This window comes from Papaver somniferum, chromosome 6 (genome assembly GCF_003573695.1).
Source record: "Papaver somniferum cultivar HN1 chromosome 6, ASM357369v1, whole genome shotgun sequence".
Classification (NCBI taxonomy): Eukaryota; Viridiplantae; Streptophyta; class Magnoliopsida; order Ranunculales; family Papaveraceae; genus Papaver; species Papaver somniferum.
In genome coordinates, this window is record NC_039363.1 from 104,818,791 (window position 1) to 104,838,831 (window position 20,041).

General features: G+C 35.3%; 1 protein-coding gene across 1 annotated transcript; it reads left to right on the forward strand.

Annotated features, from left to right (window-relative positions):
* Nucleotides 1-285: 285 nt before the first annotated feature.
* LOC113288693 (mitogen-activated protein kinase homolog NTF3) lies at nucleotides 286-4,330 on the forward strand. The gene is made up of 4 exons (XM_026537812.1): nucleotides 286-469; nucleotides 627-906; nucleotides 1,487-1,914; nucleotides 3,247-4,330. Exons 3-4 carry the CDS (start codon nucleotides 1,492-1,494, stop codon nucleotides 3,931-3,933), a joined length of 1,110 nt encoding a protein of 369 aa, XP_026393597.1. The 5' UTR covers nucleotides 286-469; nucleotides 627-906; nucleotides 1,487-1,491; the 3' UTR covers nucleotides 3,934-4,330.
* Nucleotides 4,331-20,041: the final 15,711 nt, after the last annotated feature.

The following is a 20,041-nucleotide window of genomic DNA, read 5'->3' on the forward strand; positions in this document are numbered from 1 at the left end:
GCAGTGTCCAAACAACGTTGGGAGACGTAGGGTACACTTAATCTCCCTTGGCGCTGTGAGCTAGCTGCCACTGCATCATTACAAGAGTACTCTACTCGTGTACCATGTTTTAAAGCACGGAAAAGATGCTACGTCCATGTCTGTACGTGAGCCGGTAATTGTATGGCTTGGCTTAAGATTGGGATATTCAGAGATGTCGTTAACTGAAAGAAAACGGTACCGGTTATGCGCCACCCCAAACTTATCTCTAAAAACTTTTAACTTACTATTATTATTATTATTGTTCCTACTACTACTAACAACAGTACAACCACTATATACTCTATTCTCCCTCTTTCTCTTCAATTAGGTTTACTGGCAGCAGGTCTGATCGTGACGACACAAGGAATCTCCATTGGAATTGGTGGTGTGATCACCTTCATTTTTCTTACAATAACTTATAATAAAGAAAGACAAACACAATTGAGAGGTATGGAATATATTTAGATCTGAGTCTTAAATCTGGCGGGAAACCGATTATTAAGGATTAATTCTTGGTGCGACTGTTTTGGTTTTTCTTTTTTCATTTCACTGGAATTCAATCAATTACATATAGTTCTCTGAAAAGTAGTGATTTTTTTTTGTAGGACGGAGAAAGAATTTTTATTGATTTTGAAGAGAAGTTGGTGAAATTAGAGATAATTGTAATAGATCTTTGTTCAAGAAATTTTATTTTAGATAAGTGATTTTGAAGAGAAATTGGTCTCGGGATTATAAGAAAAAGAGAGGCAAGATTTAGACGATGTAGGACTTGGGGTTCGTCATTGAAATTCAGAGATTTTATGTAAAAGAGGAAACCTTTTGAAGAAGAGCTGTTCAATTAAGTCGATTTGTTCAGCAATTTTCTGCTGTTTTTACTACACAAAGGTAAATCTTTTCTAAATTTTCTTCCTTTTTCATTGTCTCAGTTTATGAATTTTTTTTAACTGATATTTTCTGGGTTTTCAATTTTTTAAATATTGAAGCTGATCATGTAAATTATGATTTAATTTAATACAGGGTTTAGTTAATCATTAGTTAATGTGAATGACATTCTTTTGCTCTTTTGATCCTTTCTTTTTTCCTGCCAGTTATTCAGGAAATAATGAAGTTTTAATGAAATGCCTTTTTTTCATCTTCAGTAATTGATATATCATAATTGGTATCATTCATTTATGAGACCACTAATTCTTATTTTAGATGTTTTTTATGAATTAGCTGATGGTTCATCTTAAATAGTGGTGTTTGAGAATTTTTTTTTTTTTAATCAATTGTGTCTTCTGAATCTTGGGACTGATTCCACTTTTTCATTGTTCATCAAGGAGATTGATTCATTGTTTTTTGCATGATGATTGACGAGAAGGAGGTTTTGTTAGTTGTTTATATGATAGTTTTTCTTTTTGCAGTAATGAAGATCATGTATAAGTGCTTTTTGGTAATGATTTGATGGAATTTCTGTATTTTGCAGATAATATGGCTACTTATGTCGACCCCCCAAACGGAACCGGCTCTCCGGGAAAGCATTATTACTCAATGTGGCAAACGGTGTTTGAGATTGATACAAAGTATGTACCTATTAAACCAATTGGGAGAGGAGCTTATGGTATAGTTTGTTCTTCAGTAAATAGGGAAACAAATGATAAAGTGGCAATTAAGAAGATCCAGAATGCCTTTGAAAATCGTATTGATGCCCTCAGAACATTACGGGAATTAAAGCTACTTCGGCATCTGCGACACGAAAATGTGATTGCTTTGAGAGATGTAATGATGCCTACCCATAGGAGAAGCTTCAAGGATGTTTATTTGGTGTATGAACTAATGGATACGGATTTGCATCAAATTGTCAAATCCTCTCAACCCCTGTCCAATGACCACTGCCAGTATTTCTTATTCCAGGTATGCACATTTTGTTATGAGGCTTTTGCTGGGTTCTTGTGAAAATCCTATGTGATGCAATTAGAGAAAACGTTATTCCCAGCCTTTTGCCTTTTTATTGTTGTCTTAGTTGCATTTACAGTTAAAAATCAGCAAAACTTCTGTACAAAAGAAAACACATTTTCCACATTTGGATGTCTAATTATTGCATAATGGAAAATGGGAGTCTTGTTAGTGTCCTTAAAATCTAATTGTGCAATCTTAAGGAATGTCTCGTAAACCTTTCTGCCATGGATGATCACGTTTCCTTCAATTTTATATATTCTTAATTTAGGACTTATCTTATATGAGGAGGTAGTACTAATGTCTGTTTGTGTTAAGAGCTTCTCAATGTTGCTAAAAAGTTTGGCTAATGGGTATGTAACACTGAACTTGGTAGAGCAGGGGAAAAAGTTAGTTTTTTGGGATATGATATTCCTTTCTGTAAATGATCGAATGGGGTTCTGTTAGTGGACATGATGACACTGAAAAAGACAAAATTTGTTGGAGTTTACCTTGTTCAAGTTCAAACCTTATCCAGATATGGATCCTTATTTAAATCACAGAACACCTTAAATTTGTAAACTCTGTTGTTTTATTGGATATAGCACGGAAACAAGATGGATGGATTTAGTTCCTTCTCGTACGCCATTTATGTTGGAAAGTGATGTGAACTAACTTATTGGGGATTCTATCTTGGTTTTTTTTTTGGCACACATCCCGGAAATATATGACGGGATGCTTATTTCATTGGTCATCCGGATTTTACCAACACATGATAGGTCAGACACTAAATTGATACTTTGGAATTTTTACCATGAAATACTTCTTGTTGGGGAACTGTATGGAACCTGTGAATATCTGCTAGCTTCTTTGAACTTACCATTGTACTCACTTTAGCAATCAAATTCATAAATATGATAGCTACACTGCTCTGGGAGTTTTCTTTATCCCTTCAAAAAAAAAAAAAACTTGCACTGTACGCTGTAGTAGTGTCTCTTTCTTTATTCAGTGCATCCTCTTAAATGCATTCATTTTGCTGCACACTTTCCGTGTAAGCTTCATTTCATATCTCATTTTAAGGAATATGTTTTGGTGTCAACTGTTATGCAATGTTGAAGCTCTAAGATTATTAAGCCTTTGCCCACCTCTTGCATAGTCTGTACTATAGTAGGAGACTCAGTCTGATATTATCTAAAATGATGATATGCTTTTAATCAAGCAATCTAAGAAATATTATGTGATTACTTTTTGTGCATTAACAAAACACCTGTTCTAAAACAACTCAAACGTATTTACATGTTTGGCTTGTAGTTGCTACGAGGGCTGAAATATCTCCACTCTGCAAATATCCTACATCGGGATCTCAAGCCTGGGAACCTTCTCGTCAATGCTAACTGTGACCTGAAGATCTGTGATTTCGGATTGGCTCGCACCAGCAGCGGCAAGGGCCAATTCATGACCGAATATGTTGTCACTCGTTGGTATCGAGCCCCTGAGCTCCTCCTTTGCTGCGACAATTATGGTACGTCTATTGATGTCTGGTCCGTTGGATGCATCTTTGCTGAGCTTCTAGGGCGAAAACCCATATTCCCTGGCACTGAATGCCTCAACCAGCTCAAACTGATAATCAATGTCCTCGGCAGCCAAAGTGAGGCCGATCTCGAGTTCATTGACAACCCAAAGGCCAGGAAGTATATCAAATCTCTCCCTTACTCACCTAAGACCCCTTTTGCACGTATCTACCCGAACGCCAGCCCGTTGGCTATTGACTTGTTGCAGAAAATGCTCGTCTTTGATCCATCAAAAAGAATTAGTGTGACTGAAGCACTTCAACACCCTTACATGTCGCCACTGTACGACCCAAACGCCAACCCTCCTGCACAGGTCCCAGTCGATCTCGACATAGATGAAGAAGATCTAGGAGAAGAGATGATAAGGGAAATGATGTGGACTGAAATGCTACATTATCACCCAGAAGCTGTGTCATCCAATTCATAGGCAAATAAGGGTAATTATGATCTTGTTCTCGCTCTTTATCCTTGTTTCACTGAGAAGTCTATGCGATGCTTGTTGTTTTGTGCAACTAGGACTCTTTCTTTTCCTTTTTTATCATCCTCATGCTGTTATAATTATATGCATGAGATTCCAAAGATTTTGCGTAAAGAGTTGGAACTCGTCACTACAAGATAGGGTTGGCTAATTTAAGTTTGTATATAGGTGTGATTGTTTTGTACCACTGTTTAATGTTTATCTTGGACTTCAATCTCTCTTCCATTTCTGTATACTTACAATGAATGTATGACTGACTATTTTGTATCCTTTTGGGGACGAGGGTGATAATATTAATGACAAGATAAGACATGTATTCAATGTATGCTTAGCTTCTTTATCGTGACATTTAGCATCTCCAGTTTTATTCTGATGAATAATTTCCAGTAACGAGTATACTTCACTGGCAGTGTCTCTTAAGTTATCTTTTCGTTTTATTTCTTTTCATAATCAATAAAGATGAAGATTGTTCATTACAGGTAGGTTATGTAGCCGTAGACGAGTCTGTCAGATCAAACTTAGCTACATCCCTGCTTCCACCAAGTAGAAGTGGGTCACTTAGTTTGAGTCTTAGATAAAAAAGACATACACCGCGCCTGCCAACCGATCAAAAAAAAAAGAATCAATATCAAGCATGCCAATGATATATACAGTACCTCTGTTACGATTTGGCCAAAACCGTGCTATGACTAAAAACTAGGTCCATAATCTCCTGGTATCTTACGATGTATATGAGGTTCTTCTCGGTACTGATGAGGATCCATTCAACTTCAGGTTTACATTTTATCATTTTCTGTTCAGTAATGATTCAAACTTGCCATGAGTTTTCAACTAGTGCCATGTTAAGCCTGCCCGATCGTCAAGGATATGCAGTTGCTGTGATAAATATCTCGACTTGCCCATTGTATTATGATATCAATCATGTTACTCCCATTAGACACACAAATGTCGATCATATTTTGTGCACACTTCTACCTCACTATCTCATGTCGTTGAATAACAACTAAAATTATATCAAAGAAGACAATTGAGATATCACATGATTCATTGATGAGTGTGCAAGCATTCGGAATCCCCAGACATCTTGACACAGTACTATCTTGGTTACATAGTGTGCCGACTGATGTTCTCAACCTTTCCAGCACGCGTAAGTGTTACAGTCTCGGCCATTACTTTTGTTAGGCAATACTGTTTAGAATATAGGATCGCACTCACTCTTTCAGTTGTCTAGCAGTTACTGGGCCGTACTAATTGGAAATGGTGCAGAACTGTTGGAAACATCAGAAAGGTCCATACACTTGATGGCTAAGACTTGAGTGCCAAGGCCCCAATGCCGACTCTCCCTCTCTCTTCTTTTACTAAAATAAACCTAGAGTAACTAGAAGCTGCTAAACTCCGAGCCAAATAGCTTAGCTAGAGTGTATAAAGAATGTAAAGGGGTTAAAGACACCCTTAAGCTTATAAAATCACCTCATTGCCCTTACCTTTGGCCACTTGCTATAGGCATTAGCATTTATCCCACATTTACCTGGCCAGGTGGATGGGTAAATGTGCTTGTCCAATATGGAAAAAGATACCGGTGGTAGTTTCAACCGAGAAGTAGAGGCTGAGCCGAGCGGACGTGTTCACACCATAAATGGCATACTTAGCCGTCGGTAGCTAAGAGCTAGCCTCTTTTCTATACCGCTAATGGCTATATTCTATTATATGTCTCACTTCACTCTCACTTAACTCACACCTCTTTACACAAAATCATAATTATCAATCTATTTCTCCAGTTTACTTATTTTTTATGTTTTTTACATAATTAATAGATTATTTTGATGAAGAGATGCAGTTAAATATCATGATGAAGAACAACAAAATATTCAAATATTGCAACTATTGAATGATGAGTCTGACGATGATAAACAACTGACAAACACTATGATGCAAATTAGATTTAGGGACATATATATATCTAAAAACAAGTGTTCAAAAGAAGATATACGTTTTGAGGACGAGAATTTTACCACAAGAAGTTGATGCACCATTATTTTGTACAGAATTATGTGTATTATGATCAATTTTCCATGGTCAGTTCCACAAATTCCATGTCACTTGGGGATAAAGATTATTTATCATCCTTGTTAGGTACAAAAACTATTGGTTTATCACTATGATGCACGAAATATCAGAGGTCATAATCATGAATAAAAGGTTACCGTAATCCAAAATATTCTAGGGTATGGGTGTCCAGTGCATTCCACTAATAAGTACCTTCGTATACTTAAAAAAACCGCATATAAATATCTTTCTTTGTTTTACTAAATAATAATTAATTACACTAGTGGAGAATGAGATTTTAACCACTTTCTGGGCTTTGAAAAAACGACTTCCATGGGCCAGGGTAATTATATGATCTGTGAGACCCAGTTGTTTTTACAAGAAAATGGAAAACTTGTTTCTTTCACAGTCGTATTACGGGCGCGTATTTCCATAATAATGCAGCCTTTCCATGACCTTGACAAACCACTGTGAGAGGCTGAATTTTCTATGAGAAAAAAATTGTGAAGGAAATTTCCCCATCTCTTTTAATTCACTCGGACTTCACAGCTACCGCATCTTCTTCTTCTTATCCATTCACTCACCACATCGATCTCTTTCAATCTCTCAGAAAAATCCTGAATCTCAAATCCAGTTCATTTGTTCACCTTTCACTTTCACCAGAAATTTCTTGACATCATTCGATCTGAGAATAAAATTGACAAACCCTAGCCATCAACTAAAACCTAGTAAACCAAATGAATCACTCTCCATCCCCACCTCTCTCTCAATCTCTCTTATAATCTGTCTAATTAAACAACAAAAATAGCTCGAAGATGTTACAGAAAAATAATTAGAGGATGTTGATGAAGACAGAGAAATCGTAAGGGATGATTTTACTATCTTATGGTTAGGGTTCCTTTCTTCTTTCAATTTTTTTACAATCCTTAGAGTTCTGATCGAGAAAAGATGATGACCACAAGTATAGTGATCTTGTGAAATAATGAAAACGGTAAGACTAACTATTAATCTCTATTTAGGTTTGAACTCCGAACATTGAATTTAGAACTCGTTATCTTGGTTAAATTTAATTTTGACAATCTGGATTTATTTGATTTCAATTTAATTTGATTTCAACTGGAATTAACATTGGGTTTGTTATATATGTTTACATAAGTTATGGTGCGAATATTGTAGTAAGTCATGGAAGAACCTGTTCTGCAACTTGGTCATAGTCTTCGAGAGTGATGAGAATCTCAATCTCACCGATTTGTGAGTTTTTCTAGCAAGGTAAATGTTGATTCGTATATCTGTGATTTAATTTGAAATTTGTTGCCATAAGCATCAGCATCAAGGTTTTAGTGTTTGATTTTTATTATCTCATGTGATGTGTAGGATCGAAGGCTAGATGAAAGGAATTTCGCCGATCCATCAACCTTAATTCAATTTGATGTGGTATGTGCAGGAAGCAACAAAAAAACTAAAGGTTAAATTATATATGTTCAATTTAAGGTTACAAAATTGCAATTTTATTTGAGTTGAATCTCTTAGTGTTTTTGGTTTAAATGGAGAAATTTATCGATTGAGTTTGATAAATTTGAGCTGAATCTGTTATTATGTAGGAAGTTACTGAATCTAGAGCAGAGTTTTGCTAGGATTCATGGGTTAAAACAGGTTATCGTTGGATAATATTCTGTTTTTCATTTCTTAAATTCATTTGGTTTGTTGTATTGCTACTTCATCTTCTAGGAGAAAAATCAAAAATGCATACATATAAACTGACCATTACATGTTTGTGAAAATGCCTGAAAAATAAAACATTGATTTGAAGTAATGATACTTCTTGGTTTTACGTGTTTGTAAACTGACTCAGTGAGCCAGTTGTTTGCCCAGAGAGTTGCTTATTGAATTGATTGGATTCAGATAATATGACCAAGGAAAATTGTCTGATTAGGTTACTTTGAGTCTTTGAGCCTTCGTTTTTTTTTCCGCTGTTGATTCATATTTTAGTTTTGAGAGCCTTACAAAAATTCTTGCCAAGAGGATGAACGAAGAAGGAAAAAACATGGATCTCTACATACCTAGGAAATGGTTCAAATTTTTTTATTTTTTCCTTCTTTTTCTTTGATTAGATGATCTGGTTACCTTCAGGGTTATGGTGATGTTAGTCAGAATTGTGTGTTTGGATAATTCACAGTTCAGCTACAAATAGAATTATTACTGCAAAAGACCATGTGAATTCAGTTCAGTTTAACATTGGTCATATTGCCAGTGTTTCCCTAAGTGGTTACATTCGTGCCCAGGTATATGCTCGTTATAATTATCTCTTTCAGATTGTTGCGCGCAGTTTAATGCTTATTGAATTACTCTTTATTAGACTTTGATTGAGCTAGTTATGGTGAATTTTTCAAATGTGCATTGTGAGATTTGGTCATTTTGATTGAGCTAGTTTTGACTACCAATCAGAATCATTTTGCTAAATTAGGGTGCTAGTGAGTTTCCTACCTTAGGTTGTAGGTTCAAATAATATTGATCTTTACCATGGTTAGTGAGATCGTCTGTTATCAGGCAACCAATGATGTTTAGTACATTGGCTTAATTTAGTTTAGCATTAGAACATTAGAATAGTAACACAAGTTGAAAGATATTAAAGGGGATTATTTTTGTTTTTGAAATTATTTTACTTAGCCGAAGAGTTCCTTATTATTGTTTCTGTTTATTGATGGGGAGTGTTGTTTGTTGTTTTGGATGATGAGTAGCTTTTTCTGTCCAGCCTGGCTTGGGGAAAGGAGGTTTACGAATGGCTCCTGTGAGTGAAGATTTGGAAGAGATGCTGCAGGTTGGTTTGTTGCTCATTAAGAATCTCAGATTTTTAGTAGGAACATATATTTTCATTGAGAATTTACAGAACTGACCGTGTTTTTTTTATCATTGTTATTGTTGTGGCCGTATCCATTAGAAATAGATAGGGTGTCAGGTGTTGAATTCAATTTGTTTCATTCTTTTCCGTTGTTTCTGATTGTGTATTAAATTTGCAAAATTTTGAAATAAATGGAGTCATGCCTTCTTCTAAGCTGCAACAAGTTACATATATCATCCCTGGGATTGAAAATTTCAACTACGAGAGATATCAAGATTCATTCAAAAAGCTGAGTGGAACTTGGTAGGTTACGTGTGCTTGATTTTACACTAGTGTAAATCTAAAGCGACTTCTCTTTCGTTTTTACTTTATTTTTTCAGAGCTTTACTACAAGGAAGATTTATCACTCGTCGGATGTGAATCCCATTTCCTCTTTTCTTATTCCATTATTAATTTTTATTTACTATGCTAACAGTCACATGTACATTAGCAGAAGTCATTTTTTCTCCTTTTTTTGCATTGTATTTGTAAAATTGAATAAGATTGGGTTTGTTTTTCTAAGGATAATTTGTGTTTCTTATTATTTTTAGCTAGAGAGCCTGCCTACACTGGTTAATGGGTATGGTCGAAGGATAAATCTTTGCAGTTGGATTCTCTTCACAGTTCAGAAAATTACTCTTCATTCTGTGTTTTAGGGGTGTTTTTGTTGTGCTGTTGTATTTTTCTTGCACCGGAGATCTTATTTCTGGCCTCTGAATTGTTCATTAGAGAGAAGCCCTCTAATTGATGAAGTGGGGACTTTACACAAGTCTAGTTCCTAGTTTTGTTTAGAATCTTCGGAGAGAGGACTTTCCACAACTTCAGGTGAATACTTACTCTTAAAGTGAGTTGGTTTTTCCCCTTCTTTATAGTGAAACATTGTGGCTTTTGCGCTTGTTTTGTATGCACTAATTTTTCATGATTTTGATTGTTGAATAGTTTGAGGTGGCCTAGTATCTTGTGAACATGTTGACTAAGAACCATAAAAAAGTATCAAGAAAGAAGCTTGCTAGACTATCTCAAACATTACTGCCGGAAAGAAAAGTCTGTTTGAATGCAAGCCTTTCGTGAAATAAGCTTGCTGGACTGTCTCAAACATTACCGCCTGAAACAAGGACCAGATTCAGGTAGTGTTTATTATGTTTTTAAGGTGGATTCTAATTAGAATCGATGTATCTGTCCTTCCTGCAATTTCTGACGATTGCTATAACATGATATGCTTTCATTTCAATTTTTCTGTAGTCGGTTATAGCGGCTGATATTATTGGACCTATAATTGATCTGCTTCAAACTGCTGTATTTAATATAAAAAAGGAGGCTGCTTGGGAAAATCTCAAATGCAACTTCTAGAGGATCCATGAGCAGATCAAGTACGTATTCATTCAATTTTTCTTGGGTTCAGTAGGTTTTTGCTCTGGTTTAGTTCTTACTTGATGAGTTTAATTGAATCTTGAATCTTAATGCGTGATAGGTACTTCGTGGCTCAAGGCTGTGTCCAACCTCTGTAATCTGATCTGCCCCGACTCCAGGATTATTACTAGTTTGTCAGAAAATGGAGGCGTAGATGGTGAAGTCTTACCTTCAACTTAGTGTCGAAACTTTATGGTTTTTAAGCTTGTAATAGGAATATATCTTAAGTTTTCCAAGTTAGTCTTAGAAGCTTTTCACACTTGGAACTTACAGTATTTTAAATAGTTGAAATTGTGAACTGAATACACTTTTCAATACAAATTGAGTTTGTTTAAAAGTCATAATCAATTTAATTTTGTTAAATTCAGTTTTGAAGTCATTATTAATTTAATTGTGATTCAGGGTTTTTGATTCAGTTGAATCAACTTTGGATTCAGCAATATCAATTTTTTTTTTATTTTTTTTGAGAATACCCACAGCAAAAACTACTGTTTCCATCAGTATTTAACGATTTACTGTTGAAGAAAGTGGTTCTTTTAAAGAATTAAACCTTTGTCAGACACAGTCGTTTCGGAAAGAACCACTTCTAAATTCTAACTGATGGACACAGTCGTTTTTAGTGAGATTACTTCTTGTCCCGACAGTGGTTCAACTTCCATTTTCCACTAGTGTTAACTCGGCCCAGCATTTTTACGAAAACCAACCAGGCATATGTTAGAGAAATACTAGTGCAAAACGAGGGAAACAACTCTCCAAGTGTGCTAGATGGTCTTGATTGTATGAATCGGGTGAGTCAGGTATATAAGACATGTTGATACCCACATCGATCCATTACATTTTGGACTCATTATTAACAATGTGTTAGCACTAGAGTCAGTAAGAAACTTACTATTTATCAATTAAAGATGCATAGAAAACAATAATGACAACCACACTGGGATTTTATTATCATAAAATTACTCAATTAAAAGGTTGTGTAACCTCTTAAATATGGACTCATCTCTTTGGAGTATTATTTCAACAAGATAGAGAAAAAAACTATTGTCTTCTGAAACATTAGATATTTAACCTTAAGTTTGTAGGTAAACAATTAATCAAATGATACTCAGATTTCCACCAAATCACTTTCTGAGACATAAGAGCTCAAAAACAAGAGTATTTTGGTATTAACAGATCACGACATCAAGCATATAACATAAAGCTTACTCAAGTTTACAAACATACATTTTTTAGAAGAGTCCAATCATGAATCCTACGGCTTTACCAGATATTCAATATTTTAGCCAACAAAATATGTGCGCCCTATTTCTTGTGCCTCCCTCACCATGTTTCAAACCAGGGTCTTTCTTGGTGAGGGTGCACTTTAAACACAATCAAGTTGTGTTATGGAGAACATTTTTTATTTCATCTTAGGTAGTTGAGACAAAGTCACTTAAGGTCTCTAAGAATTTTACAACTTCTTTGAAACTTTTAACAATTTTCTCGTACGTCATTAAGATGTTGACCCTTGTCGTGCTTTTCTCTTGGGAGATTCTTATTATTCACACTTGTTTCTTTATTGATCTTCTTTGGTACCCATTTCTGAGTGACTTTAGGAGCAACGGTTTTTTTTCCTCCCTAATGTTACGAAACTTTCTTGGGGAAACTCTGGGAAAACTGATATTATGTAAATCAGTTTTCCCAGAGTCAAGTGACCTGGTTTTCCACAATAATTCTTTTTTTTAGTAGAATGAGAAAAGTGATGCTTGTTTTTACATGGATGTGTATGTTCTTCCTTTGGATCTTTATAGAATTTTCTCTTTTCGTCATTAACATGTGGTGGAGATACTTAGTTCATGTCATCACTAGGATCTTTTGGTTGAGAAGAATCTTCAACCTTGACAAATGTTACCTCTTTGCAAATACAAGGAGAGTTTATTCCTTTATAACCTATTCCCCGCGTATCACGATGACTTCTACATTCTCCCAATATCGAGGTTAATTTACCAGAGTTACTATTGAGAGACAAGTTTTTTTTTTAAGTTCATATTTTCTTCTTTCAACCTTTTAATCTTTTGAAGTATATTAACTAGATCGTTCTTAGATGATTCAAAGATCTTCTTATTCTGAATCAAACAACAAGTTTATCTCAACGTTCTCATAATTATTTAATATTTCTTGAAGTACTATCTCTTGATCACTTCCTTTTGAGATTTTTTCTTTAAGACCTCGTATCTGTTTGAAATAATCGCTTCTACCAGTAGAATCAAGTTGGTCTTGCAAGTCTTTATTCTCACTGTAGAGTCTGTAACATTGAATTTTCTCATTGAGCAAGGAGGATTCAGCTTCGAAAATTTTCTGATGATATTCCTTAAAAAGTTTATTAGCAACTGGATCTTCATAGAACACTTTTTCGTCAGAGTCAAAATTTGTGGCCGAAAAAATTCTAGTAGCATAAGAAACCTCAATTGTATTACACTCTTGATAATTATCATCAGGCATATCATCGGGAGTTCTAGTATATGCAAGTTGTTTGTGATCTCTTCCAGGACAGACAGATGACAAATGTCAGAGTCCACGACAAAGTATAAAAGGCTAGAATATAATCATAAGCATGAAACTTGTCTAAGTATTTGGTGCACTTGCGAGTAGCTGTAGCTTTGATAGCTTGACCTGGAGCGAAGTTACGAGTTCTAGCACTTGTAAAAGGTGAGACACCTGTGACATCAGAACAAACATCTTTCCCATTCTCCCAATTGTGAACCAAAATATCCACAAATTTTAAGGCCTTGTCATTATAAGATAGAAATCCCAATGAAATTTCATTTATTGCAGTAACGCCATCTTTATAACACATGTCGTGGCGGAACTTGAGAGCCACTTTGCTGGCATAATGTATGGCGTGATCGGTATATATGTCCATTGGTCTATTGCAACTGGAACACCAACTACCCTCCTCGAAGAATGGTATATATAACTTATATTTGGGGACCGCACTGAATTTTCTGGTCCCGACTGCCTGGTTCAGCCCAGTTACAGGAATTTCCTTAAGGAAATCCAAAGAATCTTCTTTTTTGTCACATTGCCAAATGATGGACTCCCGCTCATTCAAGACAATGCTAGTGGGTAATTTATACTTAAAAACACCAAAGTATAAGACTACCAATGACTTCATGAAATGAGGGGAAGTTTCGTTGATGTTGAAGGTGGAAGTAGATAGATCACAAGCGTTTGTAAATAGTTAAAGAGCATGTTCATATCTCAGACTCAAATCAGATGAAGGTGTGAACTGAAGGAATGTATTTTGCAGATGTAAATTCTGAGTGGAAGAAGCTAAGTAGATATACTTACTTATATCTGCCATGGTGTATATATGCGCAGACCGCCATATTTGATTGGCAAAGTAGCCATGCACTATTGAGCCAACCAAAACCCTGCACCATCACTAACAACTAATTGCCGCAAATATTGCATAAGATGCATATCATAGAGGGAGGTTGCATCCTGCAATGCCATGGGGCTGGTAGTGCAAAGTGTAAAATAGAGTCTAGAAACCCCAACGCAGTTATGCAAGAGCAGTAACTCACTCTGTGGGTCTTGTAACTGCCGAATCTTTTGCATTGGCTACATAGTTTTACCAACCCTGTCGAGAAAAATATCATGATAGAATTGGATAACATAGCTGACTGGTACACCAAGCAGCTTCACCCCAATGGTAGGCTGCCTATATTCGCGGGGAAAACACCATCCATATTGCACCCAGGGACCGTGGATGGGCAGAAGATTCCAGTCTTCGTTATACTCAAGTGTAAACCCCTCTTAAGACTTTCTACTTGGATAATCTTCAAGGCCTTGGCTACTTCCAGCGTATCACCTGCTATAGTATTTGTTATTCCTTTTCAAAGGACTTTCTCTTTCAACCAAACTCTTTTGATTTTTCACATGTTATCATATATTGCTCCATGAACGATAAAGCAAGTGGTCCAACAACCATTATGTCTCTTGACCATGAGAAATATTAAAACAATATTATTTTTAATATTTGTAATGGTTGGTCTTTCAACCAAAATTAAGAGTTTCATCTAACCTCAGATTCTTCATAAAAGGACCATCAGATAATACTGAAATTCTCAGAATTGGTCCGTGAACAACATAGTAGCACGAGCATGCCACCATGACCGGTCATGGTCGGCTCTTTGGATTTCAAAGGCCGATCCCACCTACGGTTTATATTTGGTTCAAACTCTCTCTAATAACTTGGAAGATGATCCATATACCATCAGATGGTCCCAAGACCATCATGGGCCGGCTTCTACACCCCTTGGTCGGTCCCTCTTTCTTCCATAATTAGGTTTTACTACCTGATGCTCAGTCAAATTCTATTTTCATAATGAATAAACAACAATTAATCATCCTTTCACCAACTGCTCTGCAAAGGGATTTGGTAAATGCTCAGTTGAGCACCTAGAAACTACATGGTCGGTCTATCACCTCATGTATCCGGTCCCTCTCTCATCCATTGGTTGATTCTTAGTTGATCATCCATTGATCAAGATTAAGGTTTTAAACCTAATGCTCTGTCTAGCATAATTCTGAACAGATTCAAACACCAACAATTTTTATGTTGATCCAGCAATCAATATTTTAGTTAATAATTTAATATTCGGTCCGCTAATGATATTTTGATAATATTTTATTGATTCAACTATCAATTCCTCTTCAAAGCAATATTTCTCATGTTGATTCAACTGTTAACATTTGAAAATTTCATGCTGATCCAGCTATCAGTATTTCGTTGGTTCATCAACCAACATTTGGTTCGTCAGTCGACCATTATTTTGAACATTATATTCTCTCCTTGTCATTCGGCTGAGTCACGGCACATGGATCGAGATGAACCATCTATGATCATTCAACAATGATTATTTACATACGAGATCCTTTCAAGTGCTCAATGCACCAATATGACAGTTTATGATCGATCCAGCAATCTCATTAACCCATGCTCATTAATCCAAGTCATGTAACTCTCATTAATACCGCTTCAGCTAGCATAATGATATGCCACGGTCATCAGTGGCCTAATTCAATGTCCATGGTTCACAGAGCATGTTGTTGTTCCAGCAAGCACTTCATGCTTCATCCGTCATGACCTTGAACTTTGAACTATTCAGTTCATCTATTAAGACTCATAATTTTAGGTCAAAGATTGACCGAACATAAAAATACATCTGGAAAGAAGACTTATACATGAGGCATCAATTCATGTCACATGGGGGAATATCACTAGGGTTTTGGTTTAGCAGCCTACAACACATGTGATGTGAGTCACATCCGCGATGAGAAATGTAAGTAAGTCGTTCTGACAGTTAAAGAGTAAATGAAATAGTGGATCATAAATCAACTAAGTCTTCCATGCAAAGTGGAAGTGGTTTTTGCACGTTCTCCCACTTCCCCATTCTTCCTTCAATTGTCGCCAGTTACAGGAGATCGATGTGCTGCAATAAATAAGTTTCTCAACTTATGGTTTGATAACATAACTTAACGATGACATTCGAGTAAGACTCTTCATCGTCAATTATCAAACACTTACAGAGCATTCCTCTCATCTGTACAGAGAATTACTCTTCAAAGCACTTCAACACATCACATCATTAATCGATCGATCTTCATTAATCTCCACACATTCTCAACTTCCCTCCCTACAGACCGACCCTTCTCCTTCTCTAGTGACGGAACTGAACTTAGAACGACCATTATCTTGGTTTAGGCCAGGTTTCTACAGATTAGTCTCTCGAACTCAAAGTACTCCCGCACAGTACATTTGTTTAAAGATTCAGACGATTTGCTTCATCGAGGAATTGCCTCCTCCACCTCTTTTTATCAGAAAACCAGCATGTTGTTTTTTTTCCCGCAAACACATGTATAGTAGAACCCCTATAAATTAATCCGTAATAAATTAATTAAAAAAATATCGGTCCCGAGTCGGGACCAACGTGCTAAATTAATAATTCGCTAAATTTATAAAATATTAAAAAAAAATAGCTTTCTGTAGGTCCTTTCGAATATATATAGATATATACATACATACATACATTTATGCTAATTTGGTAAAAAATGATTCAATTTTGAATTGGTTTTTATTAGAATTGATGTCACATTGAATTTCATCTTGGATTTTTCTTAACATTAGAAGGGTTTTGGTGTTGTCGTTTCCTGATGCAATAAAAACCTGTTCAATATCTTTGCAGCTTTGATAGCTTTTTTACGGGAAGGTGGCTTTATGAAGACACTTTCATCTCCGATTTCCACATAATCACTTTCGTTTTTTCTCATGATACTCTCAATTATTCTCAATTATTTCTTCGTCAGTCAGTAAATCTGAAATAATATCCTCTTAAGGGTAGTTTAAAACAAACTCAACATCCATTCCACTGTGATAATTCAATCCAGTGATTAAATTTTTCAATTCTCTAGTTCCTTCATTATCATTATCTAATATTTCATTGGGATTCTCTGATGCGGTTTCATCTATTGAACAAATCTTACAACGATGAAAACAATTTGCACGAGCATCTATAGTTCAAGCTGAAACGGCGGGTTCATTGCATATAAAACATTAATCTTCTGTGTATTGATTGTTTTTCTTTAGAATTAAAAAATATTTTGATAAATTAATATATTATTAATTAATATATAATTTAATAATTATTAATTTATACGATTATTTAATATCGCGATAAAATGATAAATTTTACTGGTCCCGACGCTATTTTATTATAGGGGTTATACTGTACACCATAAATTTTTGTTAACAAGGAGGCTATAACCTTGTATAAAAACTCCGAGACTTAGACCAGTTTAAACACACACTAATTTTAAGTTGTTACATCAATTACCTACTACCCGATTCTAGACTAGATGTAATATCTGCTTCAGTTGTATTCGTGCATATGTAGAACTCCTAGTAAAACACCAATTCTCTTTAAGAATACACTTGTAAATCTTCTAGTAGAATATAAATTCTCTTTAGAAGATACTCTTGAAAATCTACTAGCAGAACGTTAATTCTCTTTGGAAGATGTTTCTCAACAATTAGGGTTTACGTGTTCCGTGACCTAATTTATTCTCCCTCACAAGATCACTTAGAAATAATCTAGAGATATCTTGATCTATCAAATATAGGATTTACGAAAAAACACCTCGAAACTGATTCTGTAACTATCAAAGAATATAGATCACCCATAGTTTACGATCCCCCAAGTAAAGTCTTTTGGAATCTCGCTCTTGTTCGTGAAGAACAAAGATATGGAAACTAAACTTATATAACATACACACAATTTTCCAACGGATAGGTTTTTTGGTTACATGAAACCTCTATTTATAGTGAAATATCAAGGCTAGGTTGCTTGGAAACAAAGTTACCTTGTCTATAAAAGGAAACACCAAGTATTTGACCAAAAAGTCCATTTAGTCACGTATTTCCTGTTTAAGTTCACGAACTGTTGCCAAATGTTCATGTACAAATTTCATCTTTGAATTTTTATTCTCATTCACTGCAACATGAGGACTTTTACAAGGAAAAAAAGGTCATTCTTATAGAAGTCTCACTCAAATATCCTCTAATGCATACAAAAATGTATGAATTGTTTCATAGGGTGAGCACTTGTTTCGATAGATATAGAGGTAGAGTAAACAAGAAAATCAAGTGTTTGTTACTAAACTATAATGAAGTTTTCCAAGATGTCTTATTGTAGTCTTCAATCTCCATTTTTCAAGGATATACTTGATTCTATTCTTTACTTCTTAAACCTATTCTAGTCCGAAACTGACTTTAGTAACTAAATCAATAATGCATTTTGGCATCTAAAGTTGACAACCGACTTGACACGCTAACGCCAATGGATTCAACCAACCAATGTTATAACAATAATGGCCAAGTCACCAATACTACGGTTATAACAATAATGTCCAAGTCATCAATGTTATAGTTATAACAACAGTTATTTACGTGCTTTAGGCATGCCATGCTTTCAACCGTGTTGTGATATATTATGTTTTTGGCCGCATATTGTGTTGTGCCGTACCAATGTGTTTAGTAGTCTGGTACAACACATCACACGAAGCCAACATATTGTGCTCGTACCTTGCTCGAATTTTAGCTTGTTGTGTCGTGCTAGCACAACCCATTTTACACCATTAGCCACACTTACTAATTGCAACAAGCCCCCTCCTATTTTTTTTTTTTTGAGAAATGAGAAAAAACTAGAAATAAAAGAAACGGATAATAGCACGATATAAAAAACCAAAATAAAACCAATGGCCTGATTGGGATAACGACAGTATCTAAATCAAACACCAAACCTAATTAAGGACGTTGGAAAGGATATGCTCCTCCATCATAGAAAGAAGTGAAAGGATATGCTCCTACCTTATTTCGTAAAACAAATTTACTCCTATCAGAGAAGATTGAAATCATGATCGCTCATATTAGCATAAATCTAAGTATCTTATTAGTCTATTTTGATTTGAGTGGATTATTGATATCAAAAGTGGTTCATAGCTTTTGTTTTTTTATTTATCTTTAAAACGAAGGTTTTTGTTTTGTTAGTATTATGTCAATTTCGCCTAAATGGTTGAATTATATCATAGTGACAGATTAATTGTACTTAGCCGTTGTCCAGGAATTAAGCTTTCTGTTCATCACTTTCATCACCTAATTTAGCATTATTTTTTAGAAATCATGTTCATATAAGAGTTTGAGATAACAAAAGACTATTCATGTGTTGAATTCCTAAAGAAACTCCAAATAGGCACATGCATCTTCTGCATCCATCAATAACTAACTAGGGAACACGTTAGGGGGACTGCACTTAGAAATCATGAGCCAAACTTGGTCTTAGAACAGGTAGGGCATAGAGTGAAGTATGCGAAAGAAACCGGTGCGTACGAGTTTCAGACTGAAACTATTATTATCATCACCTGACAATTTTATCACTGGTTGGTAAAGGTTATTTTCTGTGTGTTGGTATGCATAAGATGTTATGCAGTATGCATAAGATGTTATGCAGTCAATATTGGATCTGCATAAGATGTTATGCAGTTAACTAAAACAGATTAAAGAAGAAACATAGTTTAACGTGGTTCGGCTATAGCCTACGTCCACGGGAGAAGAATGATTAGGGTTTCTTATTATCAATGGAGGTTTTACAAGAAGTGTATATATATATCCTATACATGCCACATATTCGTATAGATAACAACATATCTAGAAAATATTTTCTTGCAGTGTAAGCCAATCATAAATAGAGAAACCAAATATTCTCCTTTGTTCCAATACCGTGTCCCCAATATTTGACTCTCACTAAATAATTTGAAGTCCATTTTCTTTGTAGGTTCGTCCTTCCTTAACTAGGAAGCAATGAAGAGTAGTTAAGCAATGCGAAAACAACATGTAACATGCATGCAGGAACATATATACCTATAGCATAGTTCCGCTTTATCTTTTGGACCCACGGTAATAACACGAAAGATCTCGTATCACTGTTTGGTGCTGATTAGTGGAAGTCTTTATCAGATGCATGTACAGATTTTAGATCAGTTTTAGGTCTCCGCATATCACATAGGGCAGGTAGGCCTTCTTTCACATCCTATCCTAGTCGCTCAAACAGGTAAAAAATTTATGAGTGGAGTTCTCTTTTTAACTTTACAGTTAATCTTAATTTGTCCCTCATTTTCAGAAAA

Bases quoted from the DNA above. Each gene is read 5' to 3' on its own strand.
- LOC113288693 (XM_026537812.1), top strand. From the start codon at position 1,492: ATGGCTACTTATGTCGACCCCCCAAACGGAACCGGCTCTCCGGGAAAG. The intron at 1,915-3,246 runs GTATGCACATTT...TTTGGCTTGTAG, and splicing joins GCCAGTATTTCTTATTCCAG to TTGCTACGAGGGCTGAAATA.